The 22582-nt window shown below is 34.9% G+C and overlaps 2 protein-coding genes across 7 annotated transcripts in view; one reads left to right on the plus strand and one right to left on the minus strand.

The window, feature by feature from the left end:
* LOC148945260 (uncharacterized) overlaps positions 1–16834 on the plus strand; it is a 160596-nt gene extending 143762 nt beyond the window's left edge. For all 6 annotated transcript variants that reach the window (XM_089098763.1, XM_089098760.1, XM_089098764.1 and 3 more), the window contains 5 exons: positions 95–297; positions 4936–5124; positions 7281–7467; positions 13193–13328; positions 16600–16834. In XM_089098763.1, coding sequence (XP_088954889.1) covers positions 95–297; positions 4936–5124; positions 7281–7467; positions 13193–13328; positions 16600–16651 — 767 coding nt within the window. In that variant the 3' untranslated portion in view covers positions 16652–16834. The remainder of the gene's footprint in view (positions 1–94; positions 298–4935; positions 5125–7280; positions 7468–13192; positions 13329–16599) is intronic.
* A 2584-nt stretch (positions 16835–19418) lies between these two features.
* On the minus strand, positions 19419–19952 carry LOC148945261 (uncharacterized). The gene has a single exon (XM_089098990.1). It carries the CDS (start codon positions 19950–19952, stop codon positions 19419–19421), a length of 534 nt encoding a protein of 177 aa, XP_088955116.1.
* Between the last annotated feature and the right edge of the window lie 2630 nt (positions 19953–22582).

The raw sequence follows: 22582 nt of genomic DNA on the forward strand, positions 1-22582 counted from the left end.
AGATTTGAAAGAATCTTGGATCAAAGACTGTGTTTAGCTGTTTAATCCAAAACAGATTTTAGCACCTCTTGAATTTTTCTTTCTATTTTTCTAGGGGCAGATGAGTTGACATTAGATGTAATTCGAACTTCAACGGTCCTTGAACATGAGAAAAAATCGTCTCTCAACGGGACTCTTGTCACAATAAGTGGACAACTTTGGAAACAGTCAATCAATAATTATAGCGAAGATCATTGGCTTAGGAGATGGCTTGTTCTCAAGACAGATAACTGCCTTTATTTCTACAGAAAAGAAGATGTAAGTAGTTTGCTTAATTCTGTTCTTAAATTTTTAGAAATCATGTTGATCCATCCCAGTTTTCGAAAGTGATACAACTCATTATATCATATTTTTAGAAATTTTAACGGAATTTTAACGTTAAAGAAATTTGTTAAAGGAATTTTAACGAAATTAAGGATAAACTTTCAAAAATCATTGCAAAAACCCTGGCATCATATAATATCAGCTGAATTTAATCACAATTTTAAATTTGGTTTAAAAGAAGAAAATATGTAACATTCTTAAATAATAAATAAAACATTTCTTAGGTCCTCAAAGTACTAAAGTTCTGCCAAAAATCTTAGTTTGTTATCCGAAACGGTTTATTAATATAGATGAGAGTTTGAAAATTAACATTGAAAATTGATTAATTATGATGATGATGTTCCTCCCTCTTTAGAGAGATTAGAAAAAAAAATCGAAAAAAGAAGTTTCTCAATGGACATTAAAGAGTCCTATTAAAACAGAAAACGAACAGAAATAAAGTTAGACAATAATTTAAACCTAAAACGAACAGAAACTAAAATGAAAGTCACATCAAAAGTAAAGATAATAGATACTGCTACACATGAATAAATTAATTCTAAAACGAATAGAAATTAAAATTAATAATCAAGTCCAATTTTAAAACCAACAGATATTATGACAAGCAGAGGGTGGACAACCACTCCCCAAACCTTCTAAAGCGCAGAGCGTCATTTGCGTGCGACTAAAAATAGGATATGCTGTAAACATTTCCCCTTCATAATTACAAATTGAAAAATCAACAAAACAATTAGGGATTCTATGAAGATATTGTCGGTCATTTTTTGGACGATAATAAATGTCGCATTTATTGTGGCAGGCCTATGGCTTTCTCCTGTATTGAATAAAATAAATAAATAATAATAAATAATAAACGTTTCGGTGCTCTTATCTGTATCCCTAAACATAATGTTTAAAATCCTCTTTTTCTTCTGAAACACTAAATCAACGTTTTAACCTGATCCTTCCAGTCGTTCATAAAATATTATAGACGCGCTATTTTTCCTTGGTGAATGCACTGTCTTTTGATTTACTTCACTAGTTTACCATGAATACATTCAAAGCCAAAAATTTTGGACACAATGGATACATGCATTTGACGCACTCTATATCCCCTAATTTTTTAAAAATAATAAAATCACACCTTTTCTCCGCTCGGTAATATTATAATACTTTACTTAAATTACTATACTTAAATTTGCTATAACTTTAATGTCACCTGCACTAAATTAAAAAATCTAATTATCTTTTTTTAGTTTGGGTAGCCAAACATAACTGATTAAAACTAGGTAAACTGCTATAAATTAACAAATTGAAAAACTGACTTCTACGGTTCTGCACGGTGCCCTTCCGCCATAAAGCACCCTTAGAGCATCCCATTGAAATACCATATTAACCTATACACGAATCATTTTCTTAAAACTTATTCTCGGTAAACTTCACGACAGTTATCACCCTTACAACCTTCTCATAACCTTTTATTAATCTTAAGGGTAGGAAAATGCTGTGCCTTTACAACTTGCTGACACCCTATTCTAATCTTTCCCTAAAATACCTACATCTCCTTCATCTATAATTAAAACGTGGAGTCTCGTTGCCTCCTATCCTCCCCTTTCAATACTCCGTAGGTTTCAGAACAATTTTTTCCCAAGGTTTTGCAGATATTCCATTTTGATAGTATGAATACATTGGTTCTTTTGGTTTACCTCTGCCCCTCCCCAGGCAAGAATTTGAGTTCTACCTGGCCCAAAGCACCCCCGGTGGATTTTGGTTCGTTTCCCCTTTGCTGTTCCTAAGATAATGCAGATACACTATTTTGATAACATGGGTAAATAGGGTTTCTTTTGGTCTATATCGATAGAAATCGATCGAAGTTTAACAGGGGTTCAGAACCGTAAATTTGAAACATATTAGAGACCAAAATCTTTAGACTCTTCCTTTAGACTGTTCCTAGTTTAATGCATATACTTCGTTTCGATCACCTGGTAACACATAGTGCCTTTTTATTTACCTTGCTGCTTAACCCGTAGAAAAGCCTGTTAACCTGTTAAAAGTAGATTATATATCCCATTGGGGCTTTGAGTGTAAAAATAGTTTAAATTGATCGGAGAAAATACATTTTATCACCCTCCCCCTAAGTTGCAATTTGATGTATACTAGGCCGACCTAACAATTTGTAGAAGCTTCAGCTTGATACCAAAGCCATTTTTGAAACATTCCAGATGTAATATTTTGATAACCTAGTAACCTGGTACTATATAGTATCCTGATTTATTTCGTAACTTAGGTATGAGTTGATTCTGATTTCTGTAGGGCCTATGGGGCAAAAACTTTTAGATACATCAGATACGAAAATTTTTCAGTTCCCCCTCCTCCACCTCAAAACAATTTTCAATCTCTCCCCCGCCCCCGCCGACAAAAACGCTACCTGGAAGTGTCAACTTCATACCTAGTTGATCCTGAAATATTGCAGATATGCTATTTTGATGACTTAGATGCGCATAGTGTCATTAGATTTATCTTCGCCCCCTTCCACCAGCCAAAATTTGCAGTTGACTTGACCCACAAATACCTACTGGAAGTTCCGAACCGGTCTCCCAAACCGTTAAAGACATATTATGGATACCCTATTTTGTTAAACCTGGATATATAATGTCTTCTAATTTACATCGCTAGTTCACTGTGAATAAATTCTTGCCCCGCTGGGTCTTAAAGTGCTAAAACTCTTAGGCAGATTTAAAATAAAATTTGTTTAGCCAACTTTTACCACTACAGACAAGACGAAATTCGAATTTTAAACGAACACGATACACGATAAAAAAACTCATTAAGATTTTTTTTGATCTCACAAGCTGTTCCCTAGGTCTCACAAGTTCTTTCCAAGATACTGCTGAAAGCTATCTTGACAACCTCGCAAAAGGCTGTTTCCAATATATTCTATATCCCCTAATTTCATGTTTTGACTCCTGTGGTATGCATTTCTGAAACTTCTAATAAATCCAGTCAAAAACATCTTAATTCCTCTGTCAAATGGTCAATACGATATTGGTTTTTTATGTGACATTCCAAGTTGCAATGTTCATATTATTTAAAGCACATAAATTGTTATAACCTCAGGAAAAGCAATGGTTTGCAAACCAGTGAAGAACGGAGACCAACACATCTTGTCAAGTGTACACGAAGCGCTTAAGCTGGCTTAGAACCGGGCAGCAAATTATCCCGGGTACCTTCAGTATGAATGAAGATTCTTTGCAATCATAGACCCATTTCGGTCACGATATGGTTTTTCACACTCGGCGATGCTCTTCTATTTACAATAGTTGAAATCCTGAACAAGGAATCTAAAGCCTATTACCTCTGACTCTGTATTCGTGCCTGCAAACATTACACTACCATGGAAAAACAGCCAATAACAGATATCTTAGCTAGGAAGAGGTTTTTCAGTCCAAAAAAGCCCACCAAAACAAACAAAACCCACAAGAATTATCTATCAACGAGTATCCAGTTCAAATGCTGTGTCGTTTACTAGCTATAATTTCCGTGAAGGGCACCACTCGTCAAGGTCATCCTCCAGTGCTGTTTGCATTCACGGTTCTGGTTAGGCAAACTCGTTGAAGGTCCAACCTGACGCCACTATGAGGCCACGCAAGCAGGATCTTCCTTTCGGGGATAGGGACGGAGGAAAGAGTTTATGATGGAACGGATACCCTAAGCCATTTCTCAACACCGGAACAGCTCCAATTTTTTATACCCAGTCTATCATCCTCAGAGCATTTCCCGTTGTATTTCCAAATTAAGTGTAGCTTAATCATTGACATTTTTTGGCTCATCAGCAAAATAAAGATTTATTTTTTTTTCCCTAAGTGAAATGGAGTCAAAATCTTTTGTTTCCAGCTACTAAAGCTGTATTTTCTTCTTTGTGTCTTTTTTGCTATTTTGTTGTTTTTATAGCATTACTATTTATACACTAAATTACTATTTTTTTTTAAATGAAAGTATTAAAATGCAACATGAGTTTATAGATACTGCGTTGTTTATGTGTAGCGAAAAATTTTGCGACAGTTCAAGGTGTAGTAAGCATGCATTTACGTGTTCTTCAGATAAAATATATGTTCTGAAAATTATCTCTATGTTTTATCCCAATTTAATGAACATACAGACCATCTAATTGTTCAAAAACCTCTACGTCTCCAAATGCATACCTAGGATATATCTAATCTCAACTGTTAGAAAACAGATTCAGTTTTTTGCTGCAGGTTTGAGCAACGTGCTAATAGCATACGAATTGCAATGTCGAAGAAATGAGGAATATTCCCAAACAATGCTCTGCAAAAATAACTGTGCCCAAAATCCTGGACGCTACAACGCGTGGTGACCTACCATATTGCTGAACCTGATAGAAGCCATTTGGCTTGTTTTGGCATCAACTTCAAACGCAGAAGTTGATACAAGCAGATTTTGAAATTAGGGCATTTACTTTACGAACAACCTAATTTTTTCAAGATACACAGTGTCCAGCATACACTACAATCAGCTTGTATCTCTACCTTTTAATTGTATTACATATTTACTTAATAATTTCATATTTTCCAGGCAGCTCAGCCCACAGGAGTAGTTATGATGGAAGGTTTGCAAGTTTCTCGGACCTCAACACCAGAAAAGGACTATGCAATTACTCTTTCCAAATCTGGTGTAATGAAACATATTCTTGCAGCTGATGACGAAAACACAGCCAATCATTGGGCTGCATGCTTATTTCAAGCAGCTGCATCGGCAACACAGGTTATTTGTTTTGGTTTTGCTGTTTGTTTTTCTTTTCTCCACAATTCAACACCTACTTTGTAGGTGTTAAATAAACATCTTTCAAAACAGCAAGAAAATTCGGGAAAACAACCCGCAGAAAACTGAAAAAATCTGTGGAAGGACCTTCAAAAGAACCAGAGTTTTCTTTTAATTTTATACGAGGCAGGCCAATTTTTTTACACGTACAGGAAGATCCAGTGAAAGTGAGGGGGGGATCCTCCTCGTCTTTGCTTGGGTAAAATTTTATTGTTTGCAATTTTTACTTCGTTTCAACAAATATATCGAGTAAAAAAAAGTATTTGAAACTCTACCTTGGAAATTCCTTCCCGAAACTTTCCCCTCTCTTTTCCCATTTTAGTCCTGAATTACTGGTTCTGCCAAGATTATTCTCTCTTGTAAAGAATTTGATTTAATAGTGTTTTCATGATATCTTTTAAAGAAAAGTAAAGATCATGATTAAAACCAAATACGAATAGAATTCACTTTAATATCTCAAACAGCATCATGCCGCTGAAATATGGTGATTTCTGTCATTTTTTGCCGCAAAACCAGAATTTTCACCCAACTGGGACCAAAATCCATTGAATGAAGATTCTGAGATGAGCACGCCTAGAACTATCGAAAGCTATTTAAATATCCACCCAGTTTCTGAGGTCTACCAAATGGTGTTGCTTTCTTCTCTAAGCACATACTCAGTCTCGACCAAATTGCTATTATTTAGAACGTATATACAGTATTATTAACGGTTATACAAGATTAAATCACTGAACAGTAGCTATGGGGGAAGAATGGAAGGTCAGAGGGACCTTAGAAAGGAGAGGGGGCGTCCTCCCCTTTGAATTGTCCCAAACTTTCTAAGATTTTGTGAGAGGATTTTCCGATAAATTCAGATTTAGCCTCTAGCCTTCTCTCTTTTGAAATAATTTATTTTGACTAAAGCATTTTTGTTGAAATATGTTTAGCTTAGAAGTAACAGATTGCATTCTTATGATACTTAGATACTTATTATACTTATGATACTTAGACGATGCTGCAGAGACTCCTCAGAATAAGTATAGGGCGATTGTAAAATTGTAGACCATTGTAGGCTATTTTCTATATAAATCTGTTATTGTTGGTAAAGTCTATTATTAATTTTGTTTGCTTCAGTGGAGCAATGTTTCAAGGTGGAAGGTCGCGTATTCTCCAGGAGCAATATTTTTCCTAGAAATCCTTCCCTAAAATCTTAACGCAACGAAGTCCCCTTTTGCATATTCTATAGTTTTTTTTTCAGTATAACATACTATGTTTAATAGGATACTAAGTTAACAGAAATTAAATAAAAATGACAAGCTTTTCAATGGAACATAAATATCGACATTAAAAATCAAAACGAACAGAAGTTATCCTGTATTTTAGGGAAGCTTTCACCCCCCCCCAACTCCCACTTTTTACGCTAAAGCTTATTATTTATGCAGCAATGCCTCTATTATATGCCTCTTATTATATCCTCTAATAGAAGAGCAATAGGATAAAATCTCATTTGTCTTTTCCTAGTGGTTTGACAATTGAAAAGTTTATTTTTGCTTTAAACAACAGAACTTTTGATTTAAATGTTTTGAAAACAATCGGCAAATTGAATCACATACAATTGCACCCTAAAGTGTGTTAATTTAATTACTAGTTACATTTTGACAAGAAGAGCAATTAGTTGAGAATGAGAAGGTTCTAACATGAAGAACCTCCTAGTATAAAGGTTCAACGACATTCTAATATGCAGAATGATTTATGTTCGTTTTGAGTTATAACGTAAGTCTTTGCTTTCATTTGAAAAAAAAAATCCTTAAGAAAACTACTGTTGTCCAGTATTTAATCTAGTATGTCGGGCATTTTGTTCAGTTATCTAAACTTTAGTCCAGTGTTATTTTTAGTCGAGTTTAACTTATATTTGACTTCTCAACTTCCTCCTTCTTTATAGCAGCATGATGGTCAAGGAGGATCAAAAATAATTCTTCGTATTCGGTTATTTGGAGATGTTTATGCTTTGAATATACGCTTTGATAGGTCCTCGTGTGGCTCTATGTTAACGAGTGATGTATTATCTTTTCGAGTCAGGGTTTTAACTTGAAAATAATGACTTTAACTTTTTATTTTAGCATGACATATGGATGTCTGCCGTGAGGAGGTGCATCCAATCTTTTCCAGATCAAATTACAAGTCCAGACTGCCAGGGTATCTTGTCAAAACTGGGTCATAGAGTCAGAGTGTGGACAAAATATTATTGTCTACTAAAAGATGCTTGCCTTTATTTTTATAACAACAAGGAACCCTCCAACGCCATTGGTAATTAATTTTTTTTTGCCAGTTTTTTAAACATATTTTAAATGTCATTTATTTATAACCATTACGCACACAGTAAGAAGACCATTTCGAGATAAATTATTGTAAAACAGATAAAATAAGTTGAAATATGCATATTTGAGCCTAAAAATGTAATTTTTTGAGGGATAGACTCCCTTATCTATTGGAAAATCCTCTAATTCTAACCCACTGAATTTGGGAGCGTGTGCATCAAGGACTCGAAGTGTATCTTTCCGGCGGTACAGACGACTTTGCTACAAGCCTAAAGTCACAACTTGCACCGGAAAGACCAGATACCAGAGCTTTAATTGCGTCAAAATCATGGGGGAGGGGAGGCAAGGTTGGAGCCAATTTTCCCAAATCAAGTAAAAATGATTGTAAAAACTAAAAAAATAAACCGTTTGTTTTTTTTTAAACCAGTATTTTTAGTTTTTTTTTAAACCATAAAAATACTATTTAGTACTTTAACAGTACTATAAAGGTACTTTATAGTACTATATAAAGGTAACCTATAGTACTATAAAGGTAAATATGTACTAAAATTCTGATCTGTTTCTAATAATGCTTGAATTATGCAGGTTTATCTTAGTTTTGAGAAGATTTGGAAGAAACTAAATTTCAGCTGTGTGGGGGGGGGGCAAATTGTGGTCTGGTGCGGAAAACCAAGGTATGGGATGGGCAGTTTCCCCCCCCCCCCTCCCTGCCCCATAGCAAATTACGCTCTTGCCGGATACTAATATTATTCAATTCATTAACCCAGATCTATGCATTCGCCAATCAAGGATAATTATATTGCTTAGACTTTTGTTAGAAAATGACTTAGGTTTGCTTGAAAAGTAGGGGAATTTTCCTATTTCCTTATGTTTCTGAAACCTTTTAAAGCATTTTTCACACAAAAAAATGGAATGCCACTTTCAGAACTGTAATTTGATAAATTGAGAAAGCTAGATCCCAGCAATCAAATGATAGCTAAGTGTTGTGACGTTTAAAACACAGAACTGCAGGATAATAACATTCCAGGGCTTGCAAAGGGAGTATGTAAAATTAATAAGCCAATAAGCTTTAGAATTTCTTAAGTGTTGCATATAAGCCATATCGTTATCACAGAAGTTTGATTTCAGATCCTCCAGTTCCGAAGTCTCGGTCTCCTAGTCTCAACTCTCAACGCCACTGTGTGTGGCTTATGGGTCTAAACAACATTGTAGTTGTAGGTCTCAAGAACTCAACAACAGAGTACACTCAAATCTCAATTCAGCGTCTCAACAGTTTAATTCTGATTGGTTACTCAATTGGATACTCAATTTTCAATTCCAAGTTTCAATACCACGACACTTTGTTAAAACCGGATTAGCCATATTGATAATAATTATACAAAAGCTAGATTCTTCACTGGGATATCTCTAAATTTTTAGAATATGTTTATCAATATTTTAGTTTTGTTAGGGTTATGATCAGAGTAATATATATCTTTTTAATAATAATTTATTTACTTATTTATTTATTTCCCTCAAAATTGAGAAGTAGATAAAATACATAAATAAAATTACAAAATAAAAATGTAATACTTCCACAAACGAAACAAAGTAATGATTTTAAATGGCCTTAATAATATAACTGAATAAAATACCTAAAAAAATCAAATTTGATTGAAATTCTGGAGAAAGAAGGGAAAACTTCATTATCGTCGATAAGATTAAATAAAGCAAAAATAAATGGAAGATTATCGAAAGTGTGAAAAAAGTAGTCATCGCCCTTTTTTGTTCTATTCTTGTCAACTGCAATCCGTGTTCGAAGACGGGTTGTTCACGGCTCAGCGGTTTCGAACACGGGTTGTTCTCATCTAGTGCATCAAGCGTTTTCACAAAGCGGGTTCTCGAGGAAAACACGGGGTTGAAACTTCGAACCCGCTGAAACTAGACGAAACTAGACGAAAACAACCCGTGTTCGAACCCGCTGAGCCTGAAAACGCGGCTAAAGTGTCCTGTTTAAGTAACAAACGAGATCATGCTTCATGGATATGCCGGTTTCGGGTATTTTGACTCATAAAACACCATATTGGGTTGGAATAGGAACCGAATGTTATCGCGTAAAAATTCTAAACACTATTGAAATGGTATTTATATATAACATACTAGAGAGACCATACTGGTGTGTGGTATACCGTTGACCCCACTAAACATACAAGCAGTTCGTGAAAATGAACCGTTATTATGGACCTTCTATATAATGAAACTGACGGCAATAAAGTGTCAAATAGGTGCACACCATCTATTAGGGGATTCCCCATCAAAAGAGGGGGTGACAAATTCCCTTTCATTGCAGAGACAATAGCTTATTCTGGAAGAATATACTTTATTTTGAAAATCAGATACACTAAATGACGTCTTTTTTCTCGAAACAGTGTTCTACAAAAGGGAAACTTCGATGTAAAGAGTGAAGTTTCAAAGAGCAGTAGCCCCCCCTCAGATTTAGGGTAACCCTGGGCATGGTATTTAAAACGATAAAAAATCACATAAAAAATCATAAATAAGTAAAAAAAAGCGACAATAAAACTGCAAACGAACAAAAATTATTATGCCTGTAAGGTAGGCTTCTCAGACCTTTGCCCTATACGCTGAAGATTCATAGTGCTTTACTGAAAGAATTTATGAGTACAACAAATGTACTGATTGGTAATCGTATGAGTTTATTTACCAATTATCTTTATTTTGTGTAAAGCAAATGCGCATTAGTAAGTTCTTCTACTCCTAGTGTATTATGAAATAACTTTTTACCCTTCCAATAGGTCTTGTTTTCAGCAGCCTTTTTTAAAGTATTAAATAAAAAAAAAGTTTTTTTTAACTGAAAGTAGGGAGCGACGTTAAAACTTAAAACGAACAGAAATTATTCCGTATATGAAAGGGGCTGTCCCCTCCGCAACGCCGCGCTCTTTAAGCTAAAGTTTTTTATTGTTTTCAAAAATAAAGTTGCGAGACAGAGTCAAACTTTAGTGTAAAGAGCGAGGTGTTGAGGAGGGGACAGCGCCTTTCATATACGGAATAATTTCTGCTCGTTTTAAGTTTTAATGTCGCTCCTTACTTTCATTTAAAAAAAACTTCTTTTTTTATTTAATTTCTGAAAGTTTTTGAATTAATGCAGCTTTGATTTTGGGTCACCGTCCATGAATAATTAAAACAAAATTTGCATATTAATTTTACTTTTTTTTGCTAAATGACTGTCTCGAAATTTTGTTATGACGTAACTTACGAATTTACTTACGTAACGAACTTCTATATTCGTATGTTTTAATTACGTATATTAGGGAGTTCGCCCCCTACCTCGCTCTTTACGATAAAACTTGAATTTTGTTCGAATCACAAACCCCTGAATCACAAAGGCCGGTTAATTAGAATAAATAGCTGTTTTGAAAGTACTAAAAAAAACTTTAGCGTAAAGAGCGAGGTATTGACTTGGGGGTGTACCCGTCATATACGTAATAAATTCTGTTCGTTTTAAGTTTTAATGTTCGCTCTTTACTTTCAGTTGAAAAAACTTGTTTTTTTATTTAATTTCTGATCATTTTTTAAATAATACTGGGAAATCCAGCGCCCCCTTCATAGAAATCTCCCTTCACCCAAGGAAACATGCTCCTTGAAAAGATACTCCCCCGTTAACCCCTCCTCCGACCCTCCCCCCCACCAGAAAAAAATCTCTCCTGAAAACGTCTGTATACTTCCCATTAACCAGCAGTATGTGTAAACAAGGGGTTGCAGCCCTTCCCCCGGGAACTGTGGGGGATTAAGTCATCCTCAAAGACATTTATTATATTTTCGACTATGTTGAAAAAAATTTTGATTGGGTAACTTTTGGAAAAAAATGAGCTTGGGAGGCGGCCAAGTTGCCCTCCAATTTTTTTTTGTAACTTAAAAAGGGCATTAGAACTTTCAATTTCCAATCGAATGAGCCCTTAACGATATTCTAGGACTACTGGATCTATAAGATCACCCCTGGGGAAAAAAAAAAAATAAACACGCATCTGTGATCTTTCTTCTGGCAAAAACTACAAAATTCCAAATTTTTGCACATAGGAGCTTGAAACTTCTATAATAGGGTTCTCTGATACGCTGAATCTGGTGGTGTGATTTAGATGAAATCATATATGTATATATATATATATATATATATATATATATATATATATATATATATATATATATATATATATATATATATATATATATATATATATATATATATATATATATATATATATATATATATATATAGATGTGTGTGTGTGTGTGTGTGTGTGTGTGTGTGTAGATGTGTGTGTGTGTGTGTGTGTGTGTGTGTGTAGATAGATGTGTGTGTGTGTGTGTGTGTGTGTGTGTGTGTGTGTGTGTGTGTGTGTGTGTGTGTGTGTGTGTGTGTGTGTGTGTGTGTGTGTGTGTGTGTGTGTGTGTGTGTGTGTGTGTGTGTGTGTGTGTGTGTGTGTGTGTGTGTGTGTGTGTGTGTGTGTGTGTGTGTGTGTGTGTGTGTGTGCGTAAAAAAAAAAAAAAAAAAAAAAAAAAACGCAAAAAAAAAAAAAAAAAAAAAAAAATAATTATAAATATTTTTAAAAAAAAAAAAAAAATTAAAAATTATAAAAAAAAACATACAATAACAAATAATATTATTAATAACAAAAAAAAAAAAAGAGAGAGAGAGAGAGAGAGAGAGAGAGAGAGAGAGAGAGAGAGAGAGAGAGAGAGAGAGAGAATGTGTGTGTGTGTGTGTGTGTGTGTGTGTGTGTGTGTGTGTGTGTGTGTGTGTGTGTGTGTGTGTGTGTGTGTGTGTGTGTGTGTGTGTGTGTGTGTGTGTGTGTGTGTGTGTGTGTGTGTGTGTGTGTGTGTGTGTGTGTGTGTGTGTGTGTGTGTGTGTGTGTGTGTGTGTGTGTATATATATATATATATATATATATATATATATATATATATATATGAAATCAGCATAAAAGGTAGATCCTTTTGAAGTGTCAATGGGTATCAAAATTCAGTTTTTTAGAATTTCGGTTACTATTGAGCCGGATAGCTCCTTACTTATATAGTTCGTTATCACGAACTGTTTGATTTGGAGCAAAAGTCCAAATTTAACGTAAAGAGGGGAGACTTGAAGAGGAGGAAGTCCACCTCATATACAGCATAATTTCTTATTGTTTTAAGTTTTATTATTGCTCTTAATTTTCATTCGGAAAAACGTATTTTTTATTATGCTGCTAGTTATAGAAGCAACATGGTTCAATCCCACTTTCTAGGACTAGAATGAAAGAAAGGTTAATATGACTGGGCCATGTTTTACGGATTAAGGATGAAAGATTGGCAAAAGTTGTGATTTTTTTTTTATTTCCCTCCGTAGCGAAAAGAAAAGCAAGTCGTTCCAAAATGGGGTAAGAAGAGGTCATAATTGAGTATTTAAATGAATTCGAGACTTGTGGGAGGGGATAAAGAGTTTTAAACAGATTGGGATGGAGAACAAGTTGGAGCCTCTTTATTGAGTTTTGCTGGCTTGGGACTGCAGGGATCTCTTAGCAGTAGTAGCAGTGGTAATTTCAGGACAAAATCCGAATCATAAGAAACCATGGGAAAATGACGTGCAATCCTTTTGTGACAGAATAATGCGATCTTATAAAGGATAAGTTAAAGTAGCTTGTGTGAAGTTTGAATGGTCACGATGCATAAATTCATTTCAGGTGTAGTGTTTCTGCATGGATACCGGGTCCAAAGTAGTACTGGAGGAGGAAGAAGACTAGGATTTGAGCTTCTTCCGTCTGATCCTCGTCATAGACATTTTCATCTTAGTGCTGAGAGTGACTTCGACCGAAAAAGGTAATGTTTTTCTTTTATCTCATCATAGGCATTTCGTGTTCATTATATATAAATTCTGACTGAATAAATTGTAAAAACAAACAGTAAAAATAAAAATAATATTCCGTCTATCTAGGGCCAAACGAAAAGCAGGTCGTCAGCAAATGGGGTGGAAAGAGGTCATAAGAAATCATTTACGCCTGTGGTTATCAGACCATTAATGATGTTCTAAAAAGCCCTCCAATTCCCTATATCATGATAGCGATATTTGCTATATGGAGTCTGAATTGTGTAGAGTTTTCAGAGCATATAAATGCCCTGAGGTAAACTAGTCTTGCAATTGAAAAGGAAAATAATTTCCTATTTGTGGATAATTAGATTTACAAAGAGATAATTATTATAATTTTGAGCTTATCGTAAACGAGAAATAGCCGTCATCTATTTTTTTGTCCCCAATACATGGGTGGAAGAAGACACACACAAATTCTATATCTTTACTGTACGTCCCTTGTTTTTCACGCAAATTAAAGAACGAATAAAAAACTACAATGTAAAATTAGCTTTTAAAAACTCAACTAACTGTGAGATGTTTGTTGAATACTAGAAAAGATTTGATACCGAAAAAACATACAGAGGGACTACAGATATTTGGTTCATACGTTGTGGAATATTTATCTGGTCCGCTGGATCATAATGGACAGTCTGATAAAACAAAGTTAATTGCCAATTGTTTTGCTATTTTAAGAAGCTTTAAGCAAATCATAGGAATTAAAAAATTTACTAAATAAAGAAATGAATCTGAAAATAACAAACGGGTCTATGGCCAGTAATGGAAACGAAGAGAACAAAAATCAAATTAATATTTCGCCCGTATAAAACAAGGTATGAAAAACTAAAGCATAGAAAAAGCGTTTTCTGTATAAAAAAAGGAATCTAAAACTAAAATAATATAAATAAAAATATATATAAATATATACATACTAACTAATATATATATATATATATATATATATATATATATATATATATATATATATATATATATATATATATATATATATATATATATATATATATATATATATATATATATATATATATATATATATATATATATATATATATATATATATATATATATATATATATATATATATATATATATATATATATATATATATATATATATATATATATATATATATAATTGCCAGCTACCCTCATAAAACCAGAAAAGAAATTTACATAAATTTACTTTAAAGGCATTACCAATAAAAGATATGAAGGAGATTGTTAATTAAATCTCTTTTCGATAGTTTGATGAGAAAACAAGCCGCAGTCTTTTATAATACTCTTATTAAAGAAGAAAATGTAAATTTGGAGTTAATCACACAAAAGGTTTGAATGTTCAAGGTTAACATGATCGGACGATTTTTGAAACGATTAATGATGGTTAACATTAATGTTCTTAATTTTAGATAATTCTGGAGAAGCAAACCAAAAATACAGTCATTTTTCTAACTTTAAAGATTATAGTTTAAAAGATTAAAAGTTTAAGGATTAAAATATTTCATCCTATCCTAAATCGAAATGAGCAAATGTATATTTCAAAAACGGTGCTTGATTTCCACCAAAGTTAGTATTTAAAAGTTTCTTATCTTGTTGATTATAAATCTGAGGCTACATTTGTAGCATGAAGGTTCAAAGTTAGGATATATTAAGTGAACGTTCCACTAAAGGCGTTTGATTTTTACCCAAGACGATATTCAGGGATTTCTCAGGCTGTAGATGATAAATCGGAGGCTGAATACATAATGAAAGTCAATGGATAAGGATCATAAATTGTCCGAATAGCCCATTTTTCGTACTTGCATTCAAGCCTAAATCAGCATTGTACCTTCTTTCTTTAATTTTCTATGTTCTTTCTTTTACTTTTTCTCTTGTTCTTTCATTATATTAGTTTAAAAAAAACTTTTTCCTCAAAATAAGTTTTTCAAAGAAAAGTAAAGAACTCCATTAAACCAAAAATGAGCAAAAATAAAATCATATAATCTAGCAAGTGTTAAACCACCACAAATCAGCATCGATAAATAAATGTAACCCAAAACGAACAAAAATTACAATAGATAACCGAGTCAAACCCAAAACGAGCAGAAATTTACATAAGTTGGGCTTAAAACCCCTATGCCTTCCCAAGGCCAGAACATAATTTGCACTTTACTGAAAAAATATTAATGTTTTTACTTTTATAACTTTAATCAATAAAATAATATTAACATTTCGATTACTAAATATCAGTATATATATATATTAAACTGACAATGCAGATTCATTTTTATTCATGCACATTCATTAGATATTCAATCCAGAAAAGAATTGAATATCTATAACAAAAAACAATCGTTGGCAGAGGTTCAAAAAGCGATTTTGACATTTTATATCTATGTTCTTTTAACTATTTGCACAAATCCTCATCCTCCCCTCCCCCCTCCAAAAAGAGAAAAGATACATAATATATACGAGTTTATTTTTCTTGATTTTTCCGTATAGATTGCAGCATTTCCGAAACAATACCGTTTGAGGAAAATGCAACTTCTTTCCCGAATAGATTCTAGTTTTTAACAGTTTTACCTGGCTTTCAATATGAAGCTTCTCTTCTAGACCTTACGAATGGGCTTGGGAAGATGCCTGGTTGAATTTTCCTTTTTCCATAGCAGTTTCTTAACGAAATACATGAATTGAAATAATCCAATTGCCTCATTTTTGTGTCTGTTTCTTTGTTTGTTTGCTATTTATTCCAAAGCAGGCTGAAGGTCAAAGGTGAGGGTGGGGCGTAAAAATTGAACTTTCTTTCCCTTCGTCAGTACTGTTACATTTAACCTATTTACATCGTCCAATTCAGCAGTGGCTATCACGCCAGCTTTAACCGCAGTCGGGTTCTGACTCTATGCTAAATGGGTCAATATTTTGATTTTTTTTTTTCTTAAATTTTGCTTTTGTTGCTGGAAACGGTGGGAAAAGGCAGGAGATCGTCAATAAATGGAATTTTTTGATGGGTGGAAGAGGTGGGTTTGAGATGAGTAGTATGCTGACACAGTGACATGGGGAAAAACTAAAAAATTAGAGATGTAACACCGAAATAATGTAGTAAACCATTAAAAAGACTCCTTGAAACGCTGTACAGTATCTGCTTGTTTAAACTAGTCTCCAATCTAACGCAAGTTAATTTGTATTTTTTCCTTTTATTTCCTTTTATTCAGATGGTTAGCTGCATATCATTTCCTTTTTTCAGATGGTTAGCTGCACTAGAATACTCAATAGACCGTTGGATTTGCATTGGATAAGAGGGTTGTCTAAGTTCCTGCAATAATACTCTTTTATGTTCATTGTTTAAATTCCTGATTACGTTCAAAACTACTGAATGTGCCAAAGTACAGGAGGTTCTAGTCTATTATTTGTATTGTGCCAAAACTTCTAATTTATTTATTTTGTTTTAAATTAGCTATGTGAATACAGGTTCATTTGAAATTCAAGTTTCATCGGTGTTCTTTTTTTTATTTTGCCTGTTAATTCGCAGCTATACTTTTTTTTTATTATTATTATTAGCAATAGAAGAAGCATTAATTTGGATACCTCAAGAAATTTAATTAAGATCTTCAACTGTTTTATTTAATCAAATTAATACAACAAAAACAATTACATCACAATGGAGAGTGGGTCTCGAGAGGTTGTATATATGAACAAAAACATTCGTATGTCTCAATATAATCTTGATTGTAACGAAAAAGAACATGGCTAAATAAAAAGTAGAACGTGAAAAAAAAGAAATACTGAAATACTGGGGAAGTGGGTCACTGGAGGACACCTCAACGCAGGTACATGACGAAAAACAAAGAAATTTTTTAATTCATATATTTTAATATTCCATCGTCGTAGTTATTCCATCGTCGTAGGTCAACAAACAATCTTTAACATTTCTCTTCTTTACTTCAGCTGAGATTTTCAACTGGAGGATATATTTCTGGGGTTGTAAGTGATAAATCCTCATTCCTCTTTAAAAATGAGGCCAACCAGGCTTTTTTATGCACTTGTTTCTTTGACCAGTCTAGGGGATTAGCGACGGGGGTCGTGACAACTGAATCAGGCCTTGACATTATGCTAAACTCCTATTAAATATTGTGTTTCATCCTTTTACTAGGTTCCAGCTAACAGAAAGTCAAAGCCTTTTTCCTGTGTGTAATTTATATGTACAAAAGAAAGTTTTTCCCTTTTACTGAGTAAAAAATACTTATTGTCAAGGATTCTTCTGTGTGTTTCTACCCCAAATACCAACGTTTTAGAGACAGAGTTGGTTCAGACAGACATAAAATGTGCGAACCAGCCCTCGATTGATATGTCCATCCCATCCCCATGAGTCTTCTTGCGACAATTAAGTAATGTGATATTTTTCAAATAGATGGCACCCAATCAGCTCGTCTAAAATCTTCCTGTGTGATCTACCTCTGATCTAAAGGATCCTATTTCAAATCCAACAGCCTAGGCCATTCTATTGAGTTGCATATACGCTTGAAAAAAATTTATGATAGAAAAAAACATTGCAAAAACTTGTAAAAAACACTTGCAAAACACTTTGCAATAAAAAACCATTTGCAAAATAGGATTCAAATGGCTGCGCGTATCTAGATCCAAACTACTGATAATAAGGTAATAGATGGTGCATATATCTTGATTTTATTAGAATTTTTGCTAAGCCACTGTGGCTTAGCGAACTTGGCCACTTGACTGTCCAGACCAATCCCATGTCCAATTCAATCCCGGCCGACCCAACCCAGACCCTCCTTGATCTAGCCAGTAATTCTAATGAATTACGCATCTGGATAAAATGAGATTTTTTTTTTTTGTATAAAGAAGCTTTTGGTAGATATCTGATAATTGTAAATCTCAAATTAATATCATTTAATGATTTTGAAGTACACTAAAATACACCAATTTAAAAGATAATATTTCCCATACAATGTTTAAAATAGAAAACATAAAAAAACAATAAAAGTAAATAAACTTCTGAACCCACTTTAGGTCTATTCATACCTAAAAACTGCGAAATTCTAAGATTGTTCTTTTGGTTGCTTCAAAACAATGAAGTTATTAGGGTGGCATCACAGTTTTGTCAGTGTCGCCACGTTGAACTGTGAAAACAAATAAGCAAAACTAACTAGTTAAATTCGGCAACGCTTTTTTGTCAAACGCCTTATACGGTCATGCGGATCAGTGGTAGTTCTCGTCATAATAAAAGGTAAGGCACTAAACATATAAAAATCACAGCCATAGCCATCGTCATACAAATTTATATGTTGACTCAAAATATCACAAACAAAGTCAAACTAAAACTTAAGACATTGAAATATCCCAAGTATCTGTAAAAACAAAAAATTAGAATAATTAACTCCAAGTTCAAGTTAAAGAAAAAAAAATCTTTAAAGTCAACAACGAATAAAAAGAATAATGAACTAAAACAAATAAATATGTAAAATTATTGACGAGTTAGTGTAGTATTAAAAATCTTGACAAACGAGGGAACAAAACTATTTGCGTAAACTATTTGCTATATGTCGTGCTGGTACCGGCTGAGTTTTAGGTACCAGTTCAGCTACGTATCGCGGGAGCCGTTGGCAAGAAGGGAGATGCTCGGGGGAGGGAAAGATTTCACGAAGCCGGGGATTTGCCAAAAAAAAACGATACCAAATTTGAAACACAATTCATCATGACATACCGAAAGAGAAAATTGTTTTAAAAGGGAGCAATAAGAGACTTTGGGAAATTTAGAAACTACCAGAAGAGCTCAGTAATGGATCCTTTCCAGTCCAGGTGGTCCCTCTGGTCCGAAGTCAGACCGTAATGCCAAACGGGACTTACTTACTTGTGCTTGCTACGGGACCAGACGTGAACACCTCACCCGGCATTTGGAAGATTCCTTATGGTTGACTCCCATTTGTTGCGATCTTATGCCAGCTCTTCAAAAAACTGGAGCCAGCAGCTCTCCCACTTTTTGCCAAACGTCTGAAATCCAATAATCGTATCGAGGTGATTTCTGACTGTTGCCCACCAACTTTATCAATTGACCAGCCAGGCGTCTGCACCAATCTGAGAGAGGGGCAGGTAGAAGTACTTGCTTGATGATGCGGTCATGGGTCCTCTCATGACATGGCCAAACCAACGCAGTCTTCTTTGTTTGACAATCGTGGCTATGGACTGGATGCTACAGGAGCCGTGACGCACATCAGCATTTGAGATTCCGCCGGAGTATCGAATCCTCAGGATTTTTCGTAAACAGCGGTGGTCAAAGACTTCCAAATAATGGATATGTAGTGCCTTCAGTAGCCAGGTCTCAACTGCATAGGATAGAACACACCTAACTGCCACTTTGTAGACATAAATTTTTGTCTTAAAACTGATCTCCCGTCGGTTCCACAAATGGCGGCTAAGTTGTGAGAATATGGCTTGTGCTTTGTTGATTCTGTTCTGTACGTCAAGGTCACAGCCTCCACAAGAGTCTATTAGTGAGCCAAGATAAGTGAAGCTATCGACTTTTTCCAGTTCCTGTCTGTAAAGCACAAGCTGATAATGCAACTGTATATTTAGGTCCATAACTTAAGTTTTGAGCATATTGATCTTCATACCCAACAGGTAAGAGAAATATGCTATTTCATTTAGCATTTCTTGGGCAGTTGCTGGATCAACAGTAAGAGTAACAATATCATCCGCGTAGTCCAGGTCAGACACGTTAATGCCCAATCCCATAATGACACCATCAAAACTCGAGAGTCCTCTTTCTAGAACCCAATCTATACAGTAATTAAACAAAACGGAGGACAATATGCATCCTTGTTTTACACCGTTATCCACTTTGAAGACCTAAGTTTCTTCACCCAGCATTCTTGCAATTACTTTGCAATGGTCATAGACAGTCTGCAGCAGCTCTATAAATTCAACCCACAGTGTTACAGAGTCGAAAGCAGTGACGAACTCCAGAAACATATTAATTAAAGGGAGATTGTGGCGTTCGCACTGTTGCAGAATGAGACGAAGGGTGAAGATCTGGCTATTGAACCCTCTCCCTCTATGAAATCTGCACTGATTTTCACGCATCCGGCTCATCTCTTGCTCCCTCGAACCTTTTGAGCAAAATCATCGCAAATACTTTGTTGGCCATGTCCATCAGTGATATCCCTCTGTAGTTACGGCTGTCACATTTGTTCCCCTTTTTAAATACTGGGATTATTAATGGCACTTATCAATTACACGGGAAGGTCTTTTATCTCCCATATAAGAATGAAGAGGGGTTCCGCTAAAACATTTGGAGACGCCTTGTAGACCTCAGGGGGAGACCACCTTCGCCAGGCGACTTATTAGTTTTAAGCCGTTTAGCCACATTTAGTATTTCTGAAGTTGAAGGCGGAGCCATGTCAATTTCATACGGTGGTTTTTCAGCTGTTAATGGCAGTATCATCGACCTATCTTGCCCATCTGTGTTAGGATTAAGCAGGTTTTTAAAGTGATTTCTCCAGTGATCAGGTTTACCTTGCACGTCAGGAATCGTGTTACATTGATTGTCTATTAAGGGACCGACGATAGGAGACTTTTTTCTGGTTGTTTCTTTGAGTTTTCTGTACAACTTCCTTGTGTCACTATTTATGGCTGCTTTTACCGTATCTAGGGCGACCTCATTCCAAAATTGCTGGTGGTCCCGACATAAGCTGGTTTTAATCTGTTAACGTAATGATCTTTCTTACTGCGGTTGATGCGTTTGATGCCTGTCGTCTAGCCTCAATTAGTTGTACAGTTTTATCTGAGATATAATCTTTTCTCAGCTTTGCAGGAGCATAGACGATAGCTTCGTCAGCCATCTTTTCAGTGGTGTCCCGGAATTGTTTCCGTAGGGTGGTGGGATTTTCATGACAGTCTGTCAGGTTTGAAAACTGGTTCTGTAACTTCAGGCAGAAGTCTTCTTTCACTGATTGAATTTTTAGTTTCTCCGCGTCTAACTTCCTTTTCGAGGGTTGCCTCTTCCTCACACTCGCCTTGAGGAGTATCTTTGTCCGTTTATCTTGCCAAACAGGACAAGCATATTATACCAGCAGTTTAAAAAATTTAAGGAAAATACGTAGTAAGCGGGGGGTTGGGACACCATGATCATCAAAGAGTTTGAAAGAAATGATACCTAGGTTGCTCGTTTAATCATCTCCTGCCTCTGTTTTGCCCTCTTCAGGTCATCTGTGAGATATATTCCTAAGAGTTTGATATCCATGATGCTGCAACCTGAAGCATTCTGTAAAGCAAAGGACGAATTATCCCTCAGAAAAAAAAGTTACCAGCGATTTTTCGCGATTGACGATCATTTTGCCCTCCTCAGCTTGGCGTGATAAACCCGCCATTATTCTTTCTGCCTCTCTTGAAACACTCTTTTCACACAGCTCCAGTGTGGGTAAATCATCAACGAACTTAAAGCGATCCGACTCACCGTTTGCCAACCCATTTATTATAACCAAAAAAGGAGAGGGCTTAAAATTGTTCCCTGGGGAACTCCACAGTAGATTGGCTGGGGATAAGAAAAGGCTGATTTCTACTTAGTTTTTTTTACTTCTACCTGAAGGAAAACTTGCAACCACTCTTACCAAATATGTTTCAACATTAAAAATTTTCAATAGCTTGCGGGTGAGGGTTCTATGGCAGATCAAATCGAATGCTTTCTTTAGGTCAATCGCAATGAGGTTGACCCAGCTTTCCGGTTCATCTAGATGCTTTAAAATCTTATCAAGTAAAGTAACTAAGTAATGGCTTGTTGAATTTTTTGGAATATTACCAAATTGTTGAGGATCAATGTTATGCAGAATAAAATTTTCTGCCACCCAACGATGAAACTTTCATAGATCTTGCTAAAAATAGAGGTCATCGCAATAGGCCGTACACCAGCAAAATCACAGGCGGCTTCTTTTTCGCGGATAGGGGATATGAATCCCTTTTTCCAGTTTTGTGGGTACTGGCCTGATATTTTAATCTCGTTGAATATTAAAGTTAACGGAGCACTCAAAAATTCAGAAAAAAAACCTAATGTGATTAACAGGAATATTGAATTGTGTAATAATGGTCTTCTTCAGCTTCTTCAATTTGAGACGAACTTGCTATTCCGTAATGATGGGGAAATCCATAAAATCTGGAGATGGATGCGGACAATCGTCCGAGTTTAGTGGTGGAAGTGACTGAACCATTGCTGCCAG

The sequence above is a fragment of the Artemia sp. Qi Xiang Cuo genome, chromosome 13 (assembly GCF_049724085.1).
Source record: "Artemia sp. Qi Xiang Cuo chromosome 13, ASM4972408v1, whole genome shotgun sequence".
NCBI classification, from domain to species: Eukaryota; Metazoa; Arthropoda; class Branchiopoda; order Anostraca; family Artemiidae; genus Artemia; species Artemia sp. Qi Xiang Cuo.

Coding starts and splice junctions, on each gene's coding strand:
- LOC148945261 (XM_089098990.1), bottom strand. CDS start 19,952: ATGGACCTAAATATACAGTTGCATTATCAGCTTGTGCTTTACAGACAG.